Source organism: Phaethon aethereus, assembly GCF_964289735.1.
Source record: "Phaethon aethereus genome assembly, chromosome: 2".
NCBI lineage: Eukaryota > Metazoa > Chordata > Aves > Phaethontiformes > Phaethontidae > Phaethon > Phaethon aethereus.
In genome coordinates, this window is record NC_138582.1 from 54,205,659 (window position 1) to 54,228,871 (window position 23,213).

The 23,213-nt window shown below is 35.6% G+C and overlaps 1 protein-coding gene across 1 annotated transcript in view; it reads left to right on the forward strand.

The window, feature by feature from the left end:
* The window catches only part of ROCK1 (Rho associated coiled-coil containing protein kinase 1), a gene marked incomplete at its 3' end in the record, with an annotated part of 86,894 nt that overhangs the window by 24,385 nt on the left and 39,296 nt on the right, over positions 1 to 23,213 (forward strand). The window contains exons 2-10 of the mRNA XM_082015085.1: positions 8,920 to 9,001; positions 12,739 to 12,839; positions 13,657 to 13,794; positions 14,988 to 15,163; positions 18,037 to 18,121; positions 20,138 to 20,282; positions 20,574 to 20,712; positions 21,933 to 22,024; positions 22,208 to 22,367. Of these exons, the coding sequence (XP_081871211.1) occupies positions 8,920 to 9,001; positions 12,739 to 12,839; positions 13,657 to 13,794; positions 14,988 to 15,163; positions 18,037 to 18,121; positions 20,138 to 20,282; positions 20,574 to 20,712; positions 21,933 to 22,024; positions 22,208 to 22,367 (1,118 nt within the window). The remainder of the gene's footprint in view (positions 1 to 8,919; positions 9,002 to 12,738; positions 12,840 to 13,656; positions 13,795 to 14,987; positions 15,164 to 18,036; positions 18,122 to 20,137; positions 20,283 to 20,573; positions 20,713 to 21,932; positions 22,025 to 22,207; positions 22,368 to 23,213) is intronic.

The following is a 23,213-nucleotide window of genomic DNA, read 5'->3' on the forward strand; positions in this document are numbered from 1 at the left end:
TAGCCCTCCAGATAGTTATATAATTATTTTAGTCTTTTTAAGACTAAAATACCTTAGTAAGGTATTCTATTGATGGCAGAATGTGCTGCATTTGGTATAGAAACTTCCTACTTTGTAAAACTTGCCCACAGAGCAAGTGAACCTTTTTAAAAGGAAAATAAACAGCAAATATTCAGAGATCCCACGTGCTGTGAAAAGAAATAATGACTTAACAGCAGCAAAAGCTGACTGCTATTACACATCTCCCTGAACTATTTTCAGACAATATCTATTGTACCTGTTTCTGCATAAATTTTGCTGAAATCTATTCTTGGTGATATTTTGGTCTGTATTTTTTTCATTTTCCTTAAAGACACTGCTGTCTTATCTGATAGTTGTTCTTAAAGATGTAATATTAAATGCACTTAATTCTGATGCTAAATTGAAATAATAAAACACTAATGTAATAAATTGAAGTTGGAATGTAAAGACTATTAACCACAATAAGATACCCTAGTGTAGTGAAATTAGTGTTGCAATATAGTGGTAGCGTTAAGAAGTTTGAGTTTGGAGGGGAAGAAAAACCCCACTGAAGTACATTGTCTGGAATGCTTCTTCAGACGACGTGAACTTTCCGTAATTTTAAGACATAAAATAGTGCCTTGAATGGGTGTCATTCAGAACAGATATATGGATCCAAGGTTCCTGCATCTAGTCAGTGGACAGAGAGGGACTCTGGTGTGAAGGAACTATGACCTGCCGTCAGTTTTAGCAGGTGCCTGAGGCTTGTAGGTTCTCTGAATTATATGTGTACCCAACACCCAGAAAAACTATGTATCTGTGAAAGAGCATTACTACCTGTGTGTATAGCTGTCTGTAGACTTGTACCTGAGGCTTCCTTCAATGCTACTATGGATGTTAACAATACTGAGAGATCTGTGGAGTCTGGTGTTACAATGTGTATTTTGATATATATGTGTGTGTGTATAAATATATATTGAGATATTGCTATTAATTCATAATTTACTGAGTCATGTAGTAAGCGTATACTCTAGGAATTTGTCGGTAAAAATGTTGAACAGTTGATATTTGAACAGAATGCAAGTACATATATATGTAACTACACAGAATGTGAGATGGGTGAAGTTTCCAACAACATGTGGAATAACTCTTTAAAAAGGCTGAAATGGAGGCAATAATCCATACTGCTTCCAGTAATCCTGCCTTGAGGTTTCAAGATCTCCTTATGGAGATTTTAAATCTTTACTGAGTTAAACTCTTAGCTCTTTACTGAGTTAAAAAACCCTTTCTTTGTGAAAGGCTATGTATTTAACCTAAATTTGCAAAAGCTCTTTATGAGTATTGCAAAATATTAAGAAGTAACGAGCTCTGTAGAATTGTATCATGCTGGCAACAAGAATGGGCAATGAATCAAGTGCCATGTACTCAGGCTTATATGTCAGTTTGTATACGTTGCCTAGCCTAATGATGTAATGAAAATTCTTAAGTGTAGCGTCTTAATTTTGTCTACATTGATTTGTCCGCTTTAAAGATGAAGTACTAAATTGCAGTTTTCTGTTCTCTGGACAGCAAAACAAATGAATGTGATTAACTTAAAATTAGGCAGAGGGATCTTTTGTGTACTTGATTAGGGATAGATAAATGTAACACTATTGGCATGGGCCTGAAAGTTGGCTTTCAAACAGTGTTTTGGCCTGAAACAAGTAGGTTATATAGATCTAGTTAGTACTTGTTTCTCAGGTAAACTTACACTTGCTTTTATTCTAAAAAAAGTATAAATGTTGGGTACCAGAGGAAAGTCCTGTGTGTGTGTTTTTCTTTACCGATAAAATTGCAAGTAGGGTGTTCCCTAGAGCAGTAAGTATTGAAGAAGGGTCCAAGGTTTTCTCTTCGTTTAGTCAGTAGCATCAGGAAAAGACTGGCCTTGTCACAAAGGAGTAATGGCTGCTCTGGACTTACTTGAAGGGCTGAAAAACGAGCATCATGCAAAGCTAAGCCTTGTAATGAGGTCTTTTTGTTTATCACTTGTGCCACTTGTAGGGAATTAAAGGATATTTTTGATAGAATAATTCTTTGCAGGAACTACCTTTACACAAACCAAAAGCATAGCTTGGTGTTGTAGACAAAATGGAACTGTTTGGAAGGGGCCTCTTAAGATCATCTAGTCCAAGACTAGTGCTCCAGCAAGGTAAGGTAGAGCAGTTTGACCAGGACCATGTCCTGTCAAGTTTTGATTATCTCCACAGATGGAGACTCTGCAATCTCTCTGGACAGCCTGCATTTGACCACCTTCACAGTAAAAAAAAAATTCATGTGTTCAGATGGAATCTCCTGTTTTTTTAATTTGTGCCCATTGTCTTGTATCCTGTCAGTAGACACCATTGAGAAGAGTTTGTCTCCATCTTCTTAATTCCTTCCCATTTTATACATATGGGTAGGATTCCCCCTTTGAGCCTTCTCTTCCCCAGGCGGAACAGTCCCAGCTTCCTCAGCCTCATAGTGTGAGAGATGGTCCACTCCCTTAGTCATCTTTAGGGCCCTTTGATTGACTTGCTCCAGTATGGCCATGTCTCTCTTGTACTGGGGAACGCACAACTGGACCCAGCACTGCAGGTGTGGCCTCACCAGTGCTGAATAGAGGAGAATGGTCACCTCCCTCGACCTGCTGGCACTATTCTGCCTACTGCAGCCCAAGATGCTGTTGGCTGCTTTTCCTGTGAGGGCACATTGCTGGCTCATGGTCACTTTGTTGTCTACCAGGACCCAAGGTCCTTCTTGGCAGAGCTGCTTTCCAGCTGGGCAGCCCCACCCAGCATGTACTAGTGCCTGGGGCTGTTCCTTCCCGGGTGCAGGAATTTGCATTTCCTTTTGTTGAACTTCATGAGATTCTTCTCTGCCTGTTCTTCCAGCCTCTTCCAGGTCCTTTTGACAGCTAAAGATCTGATAATTAAAACAATTCAAAGAAACATAATTTTTTTTTTTATGATGGAGTTGAGGTATTACTTTTCATGCGTGTTTGAAAAGAGGATATAAAAAATAGCTTCTAAATTATAGCACTTAAATAGGCTCTCTCGGTATTGATAGTTGACCACAGAGATCACTTATGTGTGACAGGACGTTATGACGAATTACGATGAACACAGGAAAATCAAGTTCAGTCAGGTTTGTTAGTTGAAAGTATGAGGGGAAACTTTAGTATTATAGAAATAGTTAAGAAAATGGCTACAATACAAGGAACTAAAGTATGGGTAGTTAGAGTTGTAGATCTTAAGGCTTATTTTGGTGTCTCCAAAAAAGGAAAAGTAGCAAAGACTTTAAACTTGGGTAACTGCCAGTTGGTCCCAGGAATGCAAATTTTGTATGCTGGTAATACCCATTAAGTTTTGGGGGTTTTTTTTAGTTCTTTGAATGCTAGATAAATAGTAAAATAAACAAGTGTCTCAGTAACAAAGTTTCAGCTATATTAATACATTTTTCTTTATCATGTGCTTCCACTGGATGATACTGTGTCATAATGAAAGGTATATGGAGTAAAAATTCCAAATACAAAGATGCTATAACTGTACCCTGATAATGTAGATCATATACTATAATTTTGACTTTATATCACTTGTGGATCCTGAGGTAATATGTTTTGCTGAATTGAAGTTGCTTGATGCAGTATATTTTGAAATATTGTAACAGTAAATTTTGCTATAAAAATGCATTAATATTAATTCATACATCTGACTAAAATCAGCGTTACATAATTTTAATGAGTTTTGAGATTAAGGAATGTAGTTACAGAGTGAGACAATCCAGTACAGTCATGGAACTAGAACTGAAAGTTTGATGCATTAAAACTTTGGAAGTAGCTTTAAACCAAAATGTGGGGAAAAATCCAATTAATATGGGACTGCTTAAGTCAAAATGAAGAAAACCAATACATTTTAGAGGAATCTAATGAAAAGAAGTTAGCGTAACAGCTATTTCACAGTCATAAGTTATCTAAAATGATGAATAATGATTAATTAATGATGGGAGAGTAGTAAAAATTAAAGCTATAGCAAATCATAGAGGAAATTAATGTTTGTTGGTGCCTGAGTGATTAAAAGTGGTAGGTGAAATTCAGCATCGATGAATGTTGAGTGTGTGCATGGGAGAAAAACCTCTTGTCTTTATGTACTTGTCATGTTGAATGTTGAACTACCTTTGATTTATAGTACCTAGTTTTGTGAAAGTACACAGTGTCTATAAAAATTAACCAGATATTTTGGTTAATAACTTTAATGAAGAACAGAACAGGAAACATTGTACTGCATTGTGTACTTATGGTGTGCTTACAACATAAATATTATTTGTGGTTTTCCCCTGATTCAAAAAGTATGTAGAGAAATAAAAAAGCACTTGGGGGTGGTGCTGATGGGAATTGGTATAGCTGTCATACAAGAATAATGGGAAGAGAGATGACCGAGGGAGAAATGATGGAAGTGTGTAAAGCTGTGTCTTGGGGTAGGTGGATAAACTTTAGTCATTGTTCCTTTGTGACTGAAGAATGACAAGCTCAAAATGAGGTACACTTTTACATGTCCTGTAGATGGTAGAATTCATATCTATATGGTGTGGTAAATGCAAGAGGTTAAAACAGGTACAGAAAATGTTTAGACAAAATCACTGAAGAAAATTCTGGCTAGAGCTGTTAAGTATGACAGTGCCATTTCTGGCTCAGAAATACACCAGAGAAGTACTGCCATATGCTGGACTTGTTCATATCCTCTTTCCTAGACATTGTTATCGTCATCTCTGGAGGCAGTGTATGAGTCCAGACTGACTTTTGATTTCACTCCATATATCTATTCTTTTGAAACTTCTAAGTATGGTGTAGTAATGAATGAAACCAAGCCAACAGAATATGTGGAAATGTTGGTTTCGTATGGAAGAACTCGCTCCCAATTGTAATGGCTCCTTAGTATGTCTCTCTTTAATTTCAGGATAAAATGAGGTATTTTAAATAGATTATGAATCTATCAATGATTTCATTAAACAAATGTGTTATAGAAAAGGCTGTGGAACTGATCGAGTGAAGGACATTAAGAAGGAAGTTTTTTCCCCTGTTCTTTTTTTATCACCTCTGAAATACTGTTACCATGTAAGATGTCATATGTTTGCTTTTATAAACCAATTTATTTTAGTCTAATTTAACTATTAACATAAAAGGAAAATGTCTGTGTAGACCTCAAAGCTAAACAGGAAAATTGCTCTGTAATGACAGAATAAGGTAGAACTTAACATTAGCTGAAAATACCTCTAAGCTACAATATGTCTTTCTAGGAAGTACAGGATGTGCTGTATTTAAAGGAGATACATACTAAAAATAGATTGAACCCATCCAAATGGGGAAAAAATCCAACATAAAAATGGGGCCTTACTAAAGCATATTAAACTGCTGGATGTATGATTGCCTATTATAATGATGTCTTAGTATCCTTTTTCTTTAAGAGGAGGAGGGTATGGCTACTATAGGTCTTGAAGGAGAGATGTTTCTTTCTGTATTAGGAAAATAGTCAGATGGTATATTGAAAGATTGAACAAGATGGAAACAAGAAAGCTGAGAGATGAGTTATCTCTGTAGTTATCAACAATAATGATTGTGTCTCCTTTCATTCGGCTTTTACCCTTTTTCTCTTAACCATTATTACTAAAACTCTGTCGTGTATTCCCATTTGTGTGACCTGCAGCACTTTCAACTGCCATTGCCTTCTCACTGTTGAGCTTGTGTGTTCTTCCTCCCTGTTTGTTCACCAGTGATACCACTTAAAATAGCCATTCTGCTGTGTTTTCCTTTGTACTGGGACAGCTTGTAGTGTTTGCAGGTTCTTCTGGTTTAGCTAATGTAAGTGAAATAAAAAGGCTATTCCGTGTTTTGTTATACACTAAGTATACCAAATATTCTACTTCCATTATTCACAATTCTCTAAAATTACCTTAAGCTTAGTCTAGTATTTGCAGTCCACCATTAAAATAATACCATGCTATTTTTTCTTCAGAGACATACTTCAGTTAAAGAAATTAATGATTTTGAGAGTTAAGGATTTACAAGTCTCTTAATTATTATAGGGACACCACCCCACCCTTAACCTTTTCTGAATTTGAACCAGGATGGTTTCTTTTCTGGATACTGAAGCAATGGCTTATTGCTAGGATTATTGAAGAGCCTTTTAAATAAGCAACTCTCGGCATGTAGCTTCCTTAAATGTTGTTTGCATGATTCCGAAGTGTGAATTGAAATGAATGTGAGAACAGTAGCTTGAATCTGTATTTCAAAGTTTTTTTTGTGTTGTGCTTTGCTTGAAAGGTTTCATAATTAACATCTGAAAGGCAATGTTTACATGGTGAATTCTGAATTAAACAGTATTGAAATTTGCTTTTGCCTATGAAAAATGAATTTGTATACTATTTTTTATCTTTATTTTAGAGCTTTTAAAAAGAAGCACAACAAAATACCCAACATGCCTGACAGACCAATGAAACCATGACATTTTCTGTGCTTTGTGCTTTTTTTCTGCATAAGCTTATATTTTAATATTTTGAAAGAAAAAATATGACACAAAAGTAAGATTGATGTTAAAAATCTGTAAATATTCCCATTTGTCCTATATTGTTCTATTCAGTGTTTAAAATCTCCCATACTCTAAAGAAAAAGACGGAATTTTGGCTTTTGAAGCAAACCCTGAAATGAAGCAGGTAATTGCAAACGGGGATTTTGGGAATTTTGTTGTGCTTCTGCTTTCCACTGTGTGGAAAAGTGTTGTGTTTTTTTTTTTTTTCTGTGTTAGCTGTGACCTTGGACAAATTGATTGAGTCAACCGATTTGAAGGCTTAAGGGCAGAGTGGACACCGAACTTTGGTAATTCATCCCATCACTCATCTGCTTTTAAAAATCCTTGGATGTGACCTAGCAGCCTCGTAGATGTTCTTTGCCTACTGCTTCTCATGGCATGGGGCTGGACACATAGAGCTACTAGTGCACTTTGTACTGCTGTACAAGTAGTTATCATGGTTTCTCTGTTGAATTTAACAAAGAATTGAAATTCTTTGGTGGATTTCCTGGATATTTAATATGCATCTTTGGAAAAAGTGTCTTTTAGTAAGTTACAAAGTATTTCTTGCTAAGTTGCACTTACCTTTTATTACTATTGCTTTATTTCTACATCTGTCTTGAGTCCAAATTGCTGTTGGCCTCTTACTCTCTTATTTATATTACTGACCCATTAAATTTTTTTTCATTGCCATTTGATTTCCTTTTTCATTATCAGTGTAAGTCCAAAAAGATAATCTTTTAATATACTCAGGATGCAAAAACTGAGTTTCAGTGCTGTGAAGATATTGTGATGCTTTTCTTGATTCTTATTTTCATTGTAACATTTCTTAGTCCAAATTAAGCCACTGTATGGAGATGTAACTTAAAACAGGAATGTTTTTATGAAATTAACAAATTTAATAACATCCAGCCTTTAAAGTAATTTTGATTATCCTTGTAGTTTTACTTCCTTACTCCTGTTTTCAAATTCTAGCATGATTTTACTGCTTATTCTCATTATATCTGAAGTAAATAATTTGTTTCACATACTTCAAAAGTGAGGACTGCAAGTCTATAAGCAATTTTGATTTTGATAACATTTGATTTTTTTTAAAAGCTTAAATGAAAGGAAAAACATCTTTGAATTTGAAGTGAGCGTTCAAAGACTGATTTTTTTAATCTGGATCAAGTGTGTTCTCTAATATATATTCCTGGAAAAAGCTTATAACTGTAGCTTTTCTTCAGGCATAGTTACTTGATGGATATAGCAGTCAGACTGATGGATCAGCTTTCAATCCTGTATTGCATAATTTTATAAAAGCTGAAAACATTCAAATTAGGTCTAATCAGGTCTGAACTGATCACATCAAAGATATCTGGTCTAATATCTCACTCCCAACAGGTCAATAACAGCATAAAGGTGTAGGTATGAATTGGACAAGTAAATAACAATACTTCTACAACCCTGGCATGCCTTGTTAGGATCCATCAATTTGTATATTATGACCTTCCTCTCTATTTTTGCAGTTGTCACTTAAACATTACTTAGTTGAGAAAGATGACTCCTTAATGCTATTTGAGTCTTTATGATATAATTCCCTAGAATACTTGATATTCATTAGATACCATATCTGTGGTTTTCAACCAAAATAACTGGTTTATTTTTTCTCTTACAATACACAATCCACTGAAGAATCATGTATACCTGTTAAAAAATTTAGACTTTAAGTCGGGAAGTTTATGGCACTTGACAAGACCTTAAAACTATCTTTGTTGTTGTTGTATTTTTGGTGGTTTTTGTTTTGTTTTTGTTTTGTTCACAGGGATGTATTCTGTGGTAGTAATGCCACATGGGCTTGTGGCTGTTCGTTCCTGGATTTAAGTTAGAATGTGTAAAGCCAATATCTTGTTAATGAAATGAATAAAATGTGGATGTTGACTCTTGGAATTAGATTACCATCATTGTCCTATTTGCCAGTTGCCACTTAATCTTTAAGTGCCTACTGTGTGATATGTTATAACTTTTTAACATTATTGAACTTCATTAGAACTGCTGTTTGTTCTTTTCATATTTGGAATTTTTTTTATGTAAATGTGGAGCTAATTAGGGTAATTAATAATTCATACAAATATATTTGTTTTGGGATGTATAGAAATTAAGTTTGGAAGAGTTCAATGGAAGTGTAAGAGTAACAACTACTTCACGTAATGAATCATTAAATAAATGTGAATGATTTCATTTGTATGGAAAATTGATAGGGACAACTGATTTTATCTTGTCTCTTCAGTAAGCAGCATGTGTAATTATTTTTACAAACATTTAATTTTGCATGTTGGGTGTTTTTTTTTTTTTCTTCCAGGATGGATTAGATGCTTTGGTATATGACTTGGATTTTCCTGCCTTAAGAAAAAACAAAAACATTGATAACTTCTTAAACAGGTGTAAGTATTTAATGTTTCAGTTACTAAACAAAAGACTATAAATGCCAGCAAAAATAAAAAATAAAAGCTGTTCTAGCTTTTTGAAAGGCAGCCAGGGATTTGGGTGCATTAATGATTAATGTTTGCGTGCAAGTTGTTTTAAGAGTCTGATTATATATTTCCCAGTGAGAACTGACAGCTACCTATCCAAATCTCATCCCCAGCAACTGAATGTCCAAGTTTGTTGCCACTGTAAATGGCACTGTTCTCAGTGGCACAAAGCCTTTTAAGAGAAAAGCCTACCATCTTTGTTCTTGGCAACCCTCTGGATTCCTATAACTCACTTTGTAATTTCATGTACTAATGCATCATAAGCAATTAACAGTAAAATGACATAACATGTATACAGTGTCACGAAATCATATTAAAAATTTGTTCACTGACAAACTGTAGCATGTGTTTTGTAGACTTTTTTCTTTAGTATGATAGGTCTTTTTTCATTATCCCATGAAATTCTTAGACTGCATAGCTGCTGTATTTACTTGTGCATGCAGCTGATGTGTCTGCAGAATTCTTCTCTGTATTCTTCTCTTTTTCCACTAGCAGATTTCCTGCACATTCTACTCTATAATAACATTTTAAATGAAGTTGATGATTTTTGATAGAAGTCATAGTTCCATAATTAAAAAAACAAAACCAAAAGTTAATAAACCCAAAAAGGCATTTAAGAGTTAAGTCTTTTGTAAAGGCTGCCAAACTGACAAATTCTAGAAATCATGGCAGAGACCTTTGCTGATTTGAGACTTGCTTCTGCCTGTGGACTGAATGGGCAAGCCTTGAAATTAAACTAATGTTGTTAGATTTTTACAGGCTTAAGTGTCTCAATTAAATGTAGTAACTGGCTTTTGTGGCAAATATAAAGTAATTTGGCCAAAATAATTTGTGTCTCATTGAAATTTATGTTTTTGTTTCTGTTTCCAAGGTGTCTTCCAATAGTTGGTGCAACTGTAAGCAATGATAGTGACTTTGTGGGTTTTACTTTATATTATTCCCATTTGTGGGAATATGTGAGTCCACTAGATGTAGTTGATGGCTCACTTGCATGTAAGCTGGTTGCTGAATGGCCCAAATTCAAATGTTCTGTTTAACTTTTCACACTATATTTGATATTGTACAGTGTGTTACATGCCCATTTTATATACTCAGTTATTTACAAAGAAGGTGTGGTAAAACTCTGGGAGAAAAGAGAAGCTGTGTTAGGCAAAGGAAATACTCATTGTAACAGATAATTTGAATGTAATTTTTATGAATAGTGAAATCATTAGTGAATCTTAGAGCTTCACTTTTGCAGTTGGGGCCGAGTGAAGGAAAAGAAAAGTTACGTTTGCCATCTGATGATGAGTATCTTGTAGATATAAATTAAATACCGTGTAAGATGTGACCTGAAGTAACATGAAGGTGGAGAACAGACCATATTATTTCACTTCAATCTGCCTTTAGAGCACTAATCTTGCTATGTTTGCTGAAATATGAAAGCAAGCTGTGGATGTATGAGTAGTGGCCTTAGAGGGAACTGAGAAATCTAGTTTGTCTTGAATTTCTATTTTAAAAATATAAAACAGACATATAGGAACGTTTTCATGTTTATTTTAGTTCGAATAGATAACTGTTTAAAATATTTTTTGCCGTATTATCTGTCCAAACAGTTTGCACCATTATTCTAGAACTTTGAAATGGATGTCTAGATTGCAAATAAAATGGGAGTTTGCTTCCTTTGTTTTATAGACTGATTGCCCTATGAGCCAGTGCTTATCCCCTCTTTTCTGTGATTTACATTGTATATTTGTGGAGCCTCCAAAATGTGCTTCTACCGCCTAAGGTTGTGGGGGTTACTTTTGCAAATGTAGAACCTTACTAATTTTCTACCATACAGAATTAAAAGAATAAAGAAATCAATATGCAAGATGGTTGAGCGCCCTACTTTGCAGCAGGGACTCAGTTTATTTCAAGACAGCATCTAAGCTTATAATCAAACTTCAGGGCAAGTTGGAGAATGTGATCCTTTGCCATGTGAGCTACCGCACCTGTTTGTACAGTATAAGTTGGCTGGGTCCTCCACTGCTAGTGGGAGATAAGGAGATGCCTATTTAAATACGTTGCAGCCGTGTTTAACAGATCTTAGCCTACAGAGGTCAAATTTCCAATGCTGCTGTTACTGTAACATATTGTCTGACCATAGTTGAATGTTAGTATGTCACTCAAGCAATAAATTACAATTTGCAACTGCTCACAAGCCTGATTTACATTATTTAAAAATATTTAGTTGAGATGGCTCTTCAGATGTATTTTCCTTCTGTTTTGGCCATAGGCGAGGCTTGTGATTGAAAACCATTTAAAGCATTCACATTGTGCCTAGATTTCTTTTGCACCAATGTCAGGATTTTTCATTCCAATGTCAAGATTTTTCATTCAGAGGCGGTGGACCTCCTGTTGTGAGATTACTAGGCAGTAAGTTAACAATAACTTGAAAATTGTTGTCATGAGAATTGCTGCATTTTAGTTTCATGCAGTCTTACTCATCTTCCACTATGGGTCAATTTTCACCAAGGCAAATAAGGCAATGCATTATTTTTTTAATTTATTGAATATTTTGATCCTTGTGTGAAATAATTTGTCAGAGTTTACAATTTTAATGTAATTTATTGAAATCAGCTAGTGGTATGCTGCATAAAGTGATGACTTTGCATTAAACAGTAACACCACAGAGTGTTTATTCAAACAAAGCTATGTTTGTTCCTTTTGTGGTAATAAAATCTTACTGAATTTTAATTGTATATATGCTCCTTTTGTTTTAGATAATGGCCGGTGTAGGTAGAAATCGAATGTTAATTTTCTGTTGTTTGCTAATCATTTTTTTAAAATATGAACTTAAAAAATGACATTTGTTCTTCCTCTCTTTTCCCCTGTCCTTACTTCTTTCTAAGCTTGGCTTTTAGGCCTAGAATATTACTTTTGAAACTAAAATATAGTTGCATAATTTATTTTATTAGAAGTGTATCTGTTTTAGTAGATGTTCCTTGCTTTTAGAAATACTGAAGCATGAAGCTTTTCCATGTAATCTCATGCCAGTGTTGACCCACATGGATTAAAATAGACTGTTTTAATCTTTGACCAAATTTGGAATTAGAATATCTGCCCACTGGGAGTTTGTAAATTATTGTAGTTTATAGAATGACAGGTTTATATAAATAATTGCAATGATTCCCACTGCATGCTTTAAATTAAAAACTACTTTTTTCAGTATTAGAAATAATAAAAGTGCAGAAAAGTGGAAGCTTTTTTTTTTTAAATAGTTTCTTACATGTACTTTACGGTATTTCCTCAGATGTGTTGCATATTTATCCAGAAATAATCTTTTTATACTGATCAGCTTAAGCAAAATCATGCTGGATGTGAGTTTTTTGCATGTGTTTTTTTTTTTGCAGGTGATTATTTTAAAAGAAATTCCCAAATTAAGATCTCCAGTAATTTGATTGTACAGTAGAGTCATTGAAATTATGTTTATGTCAGGTTTTGGTTACTATGGTAATGAGAATGAGGTCATGCCTTCTGCAGAGAGGTTTCCAATAGGAAGGTAGGTTCAGAAGGAAGTCCTCTCTTTAAGCAGCACATCTTCTAATAACTATGAAACATTGAAATGAGATGAATGAGTTTAATTAAATTGATTATATATGAAATGTGAATTTTCTTTTATGTAGATAAAGACACAGTAAATAAAATGAGAGATCTGCGCATGAAAGCTGAAGATTATGAAGTGGTGAAGGTGATCGGTAGAGGCGCATTTGGGGAGGTTCAGTTGGTAAGTTATGTTTCTATTTGTACATTCAAATGTATTCTGTAGTATTTGCTCATGCATCTATTTCTGAATACAGTGTTCAAAAGATAGTCTTATAATATTATAGCCTTTAGCTCAGTGAAATTTTATTTCTTTTTATCCCATGGAAATTTTTTTGAGAATCTCATCTTCAGTACTCTCAAAGTGCACAAGTACTTGTTTTGTATTGCGGTCATGCATAAAATAGCATGTGTATTCCTCATAATCAAGAAAATTAGCCTTTGCCACTGTATACATGGGCACTTGAACAAATCTTCAGAACTAGAAGAATTTTTGCCAGTTCAGGGACTACACCAGATTTTTGTGGACATAGCTCTCACAAACGAGGGATGTGTGTTGTTTGTGGTAGAATAGCTACTGGGCTTGTTCATCCTGCTTTATTGAATTGAGAATTGGTGTGAGAAACTGGAAATGTGGCAGCAAGTATACATGTCTGCTAATGAACTCTGGAAAATGCTTGCAGTTTTAACTTTATAGTATTTAACAGGTGCTAATATTTGTCCTTTTAAAGATACATACCTACAAATTACAAAGTGACTGTGATGCCTGTGGACTTCTGTCTTGAATAGTTCCAGCAAGTATTTTAAGAGCAATGTGTATATTGTCAGATAATGGAATATAATTATTCTGTAGACCTACAGTATGTAATTCTTTATAAAAATGTGAAGAGTCTTATAAACTTGTTAAACAGTGAAGCAGGAAAAGTAATAAATTCAGTGATGTTCTTCATATGTTAATGTGGCAAACAAATGTGTTCTGTATGTCACATTTGTCTTCATAGGTAAGGCATAAATCCTCAAGGAGAGTGTATGCTATGAAGCTTCTGAGCAAATTTGAGATGATAAAAAGATCGGATTCTGCATTCTTCTGGGAAGAAAGGGATATTATGGCTTTTGCTAACAGTCCTTGGGTTGTCCAGGTATAGCGATATTCTTTTTAAAATACTGTCATTACGGAATAGTTTTGTTACAACACTGCATGACTTGGAATTACATGTTTTCATTTTTAGCTTTTCAAAGTCCCTTTTTGGCTGTATTGGTTCGTTAGGGAAATACATTATTAACATACAGGATAGCAGATACTGCACTTGCTTCAAAACTGTGTTTTGTCATAACATTTACAAGGTAAAGTATTCTGTTTATTATTAAAACTCTTTGCCACGTATATAGGTGAGCCTGCTCTGTAGTAATTCTTTGAGGTATCCAGCATACCAGAAAGAAATACTTAAGACCCAGCTTCTGTATATTCTAATTTTTGTGTGTGTATTTGACTGCAAATTACACCTGCTCTGGTGATTTATCACTGACAATTTTTTGTGAGGCATTGCTGCCTTTGAAGTTTATAAGGAGCATGCCTGAAGCAACTGTCATGCATTGTGTGTGTACATGTTAACTTAATAATTTAAACGGTTCTTACCCTTAATTGTGTAAATTCCTCCATTAGGTTAGAATTAAACAAAATCATTCAAGATTTACTTGGACCAAATAGGTAACAACATTACTGGCTCTCTGGGAATGATTGTCCAGAATAGTACTTTTATGATTTTCAGAAAGTTTTAAGTTAGGAAACTTAAATCTACTTGCGCTACTCATATTGAACAGAGCATTGACAACTGTAAGGGAAATATTTTTACTTAATTGTTTAAAACTTAGCCTCACTTTTTAAACAATAAATACATTGACAATAGAATAATAAATATTTAGTGATAACACAAAGAGAATTGTGCAGATGTTTGCAATACAGTAGTTTCATGTTTGCATATTTGTCAACTAGCACCCCAGTGAATAAGGAAGCATTTTGTCCTTTTATGCAATGAGCATTCTTTGAAATGATCTCAAAACTGTACCAAATTTGCTAATCTTAATTTGTAACTAGGACTCTACTCCTTCCATTATAGTGTAAAAGGATGGAAGATCTGGCTGAAACTTACCTTAGAGATTAATTCCTTTTTAGGAGGTCTGCTGGATGATGCAAAGTTCCTGCAGTAGTTGTAGCAATTCTGTTACTCTGTGAATCAATTTGGGCAGAAACTCCTTTCATTTCCAGCAAGCAAAAGATTAAAGATAACTGGAACATTCAGTGACTTGTTTTTTGTTTATTTGCTTTTTACAGTTATTTTATGCATTCCAAGATGACCGTTACCTTTACATGGTGATGGAATACATGCCTGGTGGGGACCTTGTGAATTTAATGAGCAACTATGACGTTCCGGAGAAATGGGCAAGATTTTATACTGCTGAAGTTGTACTTGCATTAGATGCAATTCACTCAATGGGTTTTATACACAGGTGAAATAGAAAAAACTGTTGTTACACAGTGTTGTTTTATTCCTGGTGCTGACAGAATGACTTTAGTAATTGTTTAGGCGGTTCTAAAATTTATGATGTTACTTCTTTATTATTTCGTAATTATTCCATCTTAGAACTTCAAAGGTTCTTGACATCAGAAACTACAAGTCTAAGGTGATAGAGTCAAAGTAAAGGTTTTCAGCAGGCAGTTCAGAGCAGCAAACAAGTTCCTCAGTTTGGGGAGTAATAAAATTATCCCACTTCACCAAGAGGCACAAGAACTGAAGTGGTATGAACATGTTGGCCCCAAAATTATTCTTTTCTTTTGATTAGAAAAATCTGTTTTGGGAATTTGATAGCAGTAGTGTCCACTGTTAGGAACTGTTAATTCTGTGTTCTGCATTTGAAGCCTCAGCTGGCATTAGTGACCCATTAAACAAGAATCTGTGAAGTATGTGAGGAAAGTCTCTCAGCTACATGTTTTCTTGTAAGGGGCAAGATGGAAAATTGAGGTGCAGAGCAAAGCGACTTGGCTTAGATTCATCTTATGTACTTGCCCTGAAGTGAAATGTAGTCACTTCTCAGATTGAGAAGTTCTCTTTTTGATATTTGAACTTTTACCTGTTATTACCTTTCAGTTGTATTAACTAGGAACAGAAGAATAATTTTTTCAACAGAAAATACAGGAAGAGTTTGAGGAAGACTTACTATATAAATTCTCAATTTGTAATTTGGCCAGAAGATCAGTGTTAACATGTAAACTTTTGCAAAAATGCAAAAGCAAAGCAAACTACTAATCCATTGCTTGAGTAGGCTCTCATTGCTTGAGAGCACCATTTATTATGTAGCTATGCTACATCTAATGGATAAATTGCCTGGCTGAACAAACCGTTTGTACATGTGTGTTGCAAGCTTTAGAAAACAGGCATTAGAAGTTGCCAGCAGCACAGCAGGTTTTTTTTCTTGAAAATTTAGATTATTTTGACACCAGCAATTTTTTTGGAATTTGTTTTCCACTGGAGTTAGTCTGTCTGGGCCCACTGCTGAATGGATTAGGGACCTAGTGACAAAGGACATGGAAATGGCTGAGGCTGCCGTCTTTGCCTGAGCCTTTGTTGATAAGGTCTGCTTTCAGGCCTCTCAGGTCCTGAGAGGTGCCTGGTGGCAGAGCTTGGGGGAGTCAAACATTACTATGGCAGAGGAAGATCAAGCTGAGTCACAGTTATGCAAACTGGACATACCATGTCCAAGGCACCAAGTGGGATGTACCAAGGGTCATGAGGGAGCTGGCCAGTATCCTTATGATACTGCTCTCTGTCATCTTTGAAATGTTGTGGCAGTTGGGAGATTCCTGATGACTGGAAGGAAGCAAATGGCACATCCATCTTGCCGGGCTTGAGAAGGACAATCTGGGAGGATCAGGGGAACTGCAGGTGGATAAGCCTAAGGGCAGTCTTTGGGAATCTTAGGGAGTAAATTCTCAGGAAACCATTTACAAGCATATGGATGGGAGGGTGATTCGGAACAGCTTGCATGGATTTACCAAGAGTAAAGCTTGCCTTACCAACCCAGTTGCCTTCTGTGATGAGACGATGGCCTCACTGATGAGGGGAGAGCAGTCTGTGCTGTTTGTCTTGACTTTAGCAAGGTTTTTGTAGCCAAATTGGAAGGATATGGTTTGAATAGGTAGAACAAAGGGTTGTGCTCAGTAGTACAATGTCATGCCAACTGTCTGCTACCAGTGACTCCTCAGAGGGTTGGTAACTGAGGTCAGTACTACATTTTCATTCACAACGTGAACAGTGTTCAGGCGAGACAGAAAGCATCAGTCATCAGCTGCCCGGAAGATGTGGAACCAGACTTGAACTTGCACACTGAAAAGATGAAAGGCAATGGATGACACAAGTTGTAGCAACGGAATATCTAGCTATTCATTAGGAGATATTTTTTCACTATAAGGGTGGTCAAACAGTGGAAGAGAGTCCTAGAGAGGTTGTGGAATGTCCATCCTTCAAAAAAATTCAAAACTCAACTGAATTTGACCCTGAGGAACCTAATACAACTTTGAAGTTGCGTCTAACTTTGTAAGCTGTACTTTGATCAGGCAGTTGAATCGAGGGTCTTACAAAAATGCCTCCCAATCAAAATTATTCTGTGAGTATACTGATACGTTTCCACTACACTTCAATTCACAGTTATGGCCAGAGTTCTTCTTTGATGTCCCAGAAATATACTTTCTCCTGAAATTAATGTTATGCTTTCTTGATAATTGTGTCCTACTATTATTCTGCTTCAGTATATTTAATAATATTAAATGTGCTGAACGTTATCACTTACTTTATGAAAACTTCTTTTCTGTAATGGAAGTATGTTGTGGAAAAGGGCATAAGGCAATACTCCTTTTGATCCATCGAAAAATATTTGTTCATGTTAGTATAAATCTGAAAATGTCATCTACTTGTTCCCTTAAAATAGAAGTGGTACAGAGAAGATGCTATGTTTTCAAGGTCTGTTTGAGCTATCTAACTCAGAACCAGAATATAATTTTTTTCCTGCAGCTGGATCCTGGGGAAGGTACTTCAACCAGTGAGCATTTTTTAGGAACTAGAGGTTCGAGATTAATGTCCAGATTTGTTAAATTTGGTGACTTAAGGCTGCATTCCTACATCCATTATGATTTTTTAAATGTTGTAGTTCGTTGGTCTACATGTTGGATATGATACTTAGAGAAAGCAGAAAAAAATGGGGGGAATAATGGTGCTTTCATGTTGGTGTTTTTCCTTGCAATGTTACATCTGAAAAATAGTTGACTTTTATTGTTTTCATAAGTTAAATTTATTTACTTTTTAAAAAATATTTTTTTCTCATTTCAGAGATGTGAAGCCTGATAATATGCTGCTAGATAAAGCTGGTCATTTAAAACTAGCAGATTTTGGTACTTGTATGAAGATGAACAAGGTAAACATAAAGGTTTGCGAAAGGAAAACATACTTAAAAGTGAAAAGAAAATATACTGAAAACTTTTTAGCTAGATGAGAAGACTAGAAAGTTCCACTCTGTTCCCATTACTATTCCTTGTGCATCCTATTCAATGACAATGTAGAATGCAGAAATGGTTCTTGAAGTAGGGACTGTATCAACTTCTATAGCATTTCCTAGAGAAATTTTCTGAAGTCAAGCCTTGGATTTGTATCTCGATCCTCTGGATTATTTCTTTAAGTCTTTGGTTATCAAAAGTTAATCTGAAGAAGTTTATTTTTATGTAGTGTGTCATTAATGGAAGAATCAAAACTGATGTACAAGTCGCTGCATCTGGATTGTACTTACTAGCCACATGTTAGTATAAATCTGAAAATGGCATCTACTTGTTCCCTTAAAATAGAAGTGGTACAGAGAAGATGCTATGTTTTCAAGGTCTGTTTGAGCTAGCTAACTCAGAACCAGAATATAATTTTTATGAAAACTTTACTGAAAACTTACTATCCACATGCTGACGTAGCAAAAGGGCAAATCTGAAGGAAACATGTTAAAGAATGTCATAGAATTAATTTTTTTAAAAAGCATATCCTGAGGTCACAAAAAAAAATTATTTCGCAACAGTATTTCACATACTGTGAAACACTGTTGTTCCCTACATAAAAGTCTGATTGTTTTATCTCAGCATGCACACATATATGAGGAAAACAATCTGAAATATGTGGTACTTAATAGAGTTTGTGTAATATGCACATTGTGTTCTCAACATATTCCAGGAGCTTTGAATACATTGCTTTATTTATGACAAAGCAGGTAAATAAAAGGCACCAATGAAAACCAAGTGCAGGTTATGTACACAAATTCAAGGAGTTGCCCCAAGTCACAAACAGTCCACTTCGGTGGAATAGCTGACACAAAATTTGGCTTTATTTTGACTTACTACAGATTTATCCTTGACTGATTGTGTTCTTGCCAATGAAGAATTTTGAAATACAGAAGAACATTATCCTAGTGTTTAAGTTGGAAGGACCAAAAAAGAAAAGAAAAAATATTACAGAACTTTGCTGTATATTAGCATTACTGAAGTAAACTTGTGTCAACAACACCTTATGTTTTCTGCTGTTCTGAACAAAGCTAGCTGAGTAGTCTTGAGCCTAGTATTGGGTTCTTCTAGTATTTTGAAAGACAAAGGTTACTCTGTGGGAGAGAAACTGCTCAGCATAGGAGCTTAATTTAGTTGCATTCTGGATTTGCTGCATATGCAACACTGGATTTATATTTGTTGTATTTACTTAGTTATGTATTTTTATGCAAGTTTTTCTCCTTACCCATTTCCAGGAATGGCATAGGATTATTTCAGAACTGCCTGAATGGCACTGGAAAGGGGCACGTGGCTGCAGCTTCAGCATTCTGGATGACAGCTCCAGTGTGACTGATCTGTGTTCTGCCAGCCCATTCTCAGGGGTGTGAGGAACGTCAAACATTCTTCTCACTTGTGACCTGTTTTGAAGTCTGTCTACTTAGAGTTTCAAGGCCCTGTCTACATTTAGTCTTCCTGGCATTAAGTATATTGGGTTGGAGGCGAAAAACTTGCACTTTAGCTGATACTGTCAGCAAAATCCCTGACATTAACCCATTTATGCTAACAGAGGAGCTTTCCCTGTTTATGGTACATCCTGTCAGCATATGACACATTTATACTGGCATGAGCAGGAGAGGCTGTGCAGTGTGTACAGGACCTAGATGCAATTCTGATTACTTCTTGGATGTTAACTGGGGTTTTAAAGTAACTTTGACTGTGTTTGACAAATCTGGTGCTTTGTTCTGTATTTAGTAGCTTAGAATTGAAAAATGTTAAAATACCCATTCAAAAAAGAACATTCGTTGGTAAAAGTTGATGTTGAACTATTGATGTTGCTTAGGCTGCATAAACTCTTGGAAATGGCTTGCAGTTTTGCATCTTATATTTGGGCCTGGTTGTTTTCCTCCTCTTTGTAGGAAGGTATGGTACGATGCGATACGGCTGTGGGAACACCAGACTATATCTCTCCTGAAGTGTTGAAGTCCCAGGGCGGTGATGGTTACTATGGCCGAGAATGCGACTGGTGGTCAGTCGGGGTCTTTTTGTATGAGATGCTTGTAGGTGAGTAGTGGGGTAAACAGGATTGACTAAACTACTTAACTAGACTCCATGTTAAAATCACTATTGTTTTTAACTGTTCAATTTATTACTCTTCTGACATAAGCTATGGTTTACGGATCCTGGTATTTACAGAATATGTTTTAGAAATATTCTGCCACAGTTCTGAAACATTAGTCCTTGCCTCTTGTTCATTGAGTTGCTTATATTGTTGCGTATGTAATTCAAATATAATAAATAAAATCTACAACACTTGTGATTGGCTTTTTAATTTTTGCATTGCTGCTTTTTCAGGTGATACACCTTTTTATGCCGATTCTTTGGTTGGAACGTACAGTAAGATTATGAACCATAAGAACTCCCTTACTTTCCCTGATGACAATGAGATTTCTAAAGAGGCAAAAAACCTTATTTGTGCCTTTTTAACTGATAGGTAAGATTTAAACTTTACTCAAAATGAAAGTAAGCCTTTGTTAAGAGAATTTCTTCTCATGGTGAAAGAACTTACATATATTTCTCTTGTGTGGGTTTCTAAACTGCTCAAGAGAAGTGAAACTCTTATTCTCTTGGTACAAATGCAATTCAACTCTGTTCCCATTCAGATGCTGCCATAGTTAGGTGTTTTTCTGATCTCTGAATGCAGTTCTGTTAGTTGAATGTTCTCCTTCATAGAAATTGGGCTTTAGTCTTCTCTGAACAACAGCCATGTAAGAAACTGTTAGCCTCTTGCTTAAAGTACAGAAAAGCCGTTTTAATTTGTTAAGAATTTTTTAGAACTTTAGCCTACGTCTTTAAGTTACTTTGTCTACTCTGAAGTAGCATTTTGTCTAACCTGAAGCAGTAGTTACTAACTGATGTTACTGCAAGCTAGACAGGCAGTAGCATTAGTTTAATCTTCTCCAGTCCCAGTATTTGGGAGAGGAGTTACCAGTGGTTGCTCTTTGGTAGTAGCATGTGTATCGGGGGAAGGGAAATGCTGCTGCTATGGGTACACCTACCTTATAAATTTAGTTTGAATATGAAGTGTTACTCCTTGGTAATAGCTACTGTTACATTGAGCTGTGGTGCACAGTGGCAAGGGGCATGCAAAACTGATTCCATTTGGATTAAGCTAAAGCAAAAGATGCATTTCGGGAGTGCCCCTACTGCGCTTCCGGCTCTTAGTGGGCATTCAGGATCAAGGTAGAGTCAGCTCACTGGAAGCTTGTCTGAAATGTGGGTGTTAGGTCTGTTTCGCTTTGTGAGTACACTGCTGTTGTACCCATGGTACTTATTAATATAAGCATAACCTTTGCGTGAGAGCTGGTGCTCCGAAGGAGGGGGGCTGTTGCATTTGCTGGGCTGCATGCAATTTGAACAACAGCATGAACACCTAGAACAAGTGCAACCTAACTGCTGCTTGCCAGCTGCCTAGCCAGTCCATGGTGGTGGAAACAGTAGCAGCAGAGCTTCTTATAGACAAGTCGTAAAACCAGACTGTTGTGAAATGTAGTTGTTGTGCTCTATAGGTATCTTCATATGAAAACTTTGAGATATGTCTACTTCTTACTTTAGTTTGAGAGGAGATTTTTTTTTAGATTATGCCTTAATCCTAGTCTTTCTTTCAGAATATTTTATGTAATCTCCTGTGTTTAACCAAACATTCTTTCACAGGGAAGTGAGGCTAGGACGAAATGGCGTAGAAGAAATTAAGCGGCACCTTTTTTTCAAAAATGATCAATGGGCTTGGGAAACTCTCAGAGACAGTAAGTATAGTGCTTTTCTCAGAGACAGTGATCTGGTTTACTTATGTATCATGTTAGCGAAAGGACTACCATATCTCTTTTAATGAAATTTCAAGTTTTATTTACTCTGTACCAAGGAAAGAGATCTTAGTCACTTGAATAATATAATGATTATTATAATACTATTCTCTGGGTTTTTTTTAGCTGTAGCACCAGTTGTGCCTGACTTAAGTAGTGACATTGACACTAGTAATTTTGATGATCTGGAAGAAGACAAAGGAGAGGAAGAAACATTTCCTATACCAAAAGCATTTGTGGGCAACCAGCTTCCTTTTGTAGGATTTACGTACTACAGCAACCGTCGGTATGTATGCAGAAAGCAAGCTAATGGTGTATTCTTTTGTCAGCGCTGTTTCTGACTCTTACCAACCAGTGTTTAGATATAGGCCCATTCAGATTCTTATTAATGATTCAGAATCTTAATAAATTATACTCTTTTGACACTTTGATAATGAGCAGTACTGCTAGTTATCAGTACCTTAAAATATCACACTGAATTTGTGAATTCTTATTCTGCATTAAGAATATTATGTTGTGGTGCTGTGGAAGCTAAGCAAGAAAAATCCACTGTTGCCACTGCTAGGCAGAGCTGCCTGCAGAGCACTGAATTAGGGTCATCAATCAGGGATATGTATGTCACTTTGTTTTACTACAAATTACTGTTCCTGAGCTGTATATGAAGATACCATACTTTACCTCAGTGTTTTTAGCATGCGACAAATTAAACCTTGGCTTATTAGAAATAAGATATTTTCTACTTGCCTGTTACCTGCTTCATAATTTTTTTCCCCAAAGTACTCATCTACTGCAGAATGAGATTGTAATGCTTTACAGTTTTCACTGTTGCTTAGATGACTTTAAATTACAACAGTTAAATTATATTAATTCATACTTTAAACAGTCATTATTATTGTAGGCAACTATGAATAGCTATATCTACATTCAAAAATCTCAATAACTTTTACTTTGAAAGCTGCTTTTAATTTTGTGGTGCGTGTCAGTCAGACTTAAAATGGGCTGAAACTTCTACTAAACCATGTTAGATAGAAACTATTAGTTTTAATAGCCTTTCTGGATAGGAAAGCCTTAACGGAAATAAATCTGGTTTTCGTCCTTACACAGAAGAGGAGCCGCTTTTCCAAGCCTGTGG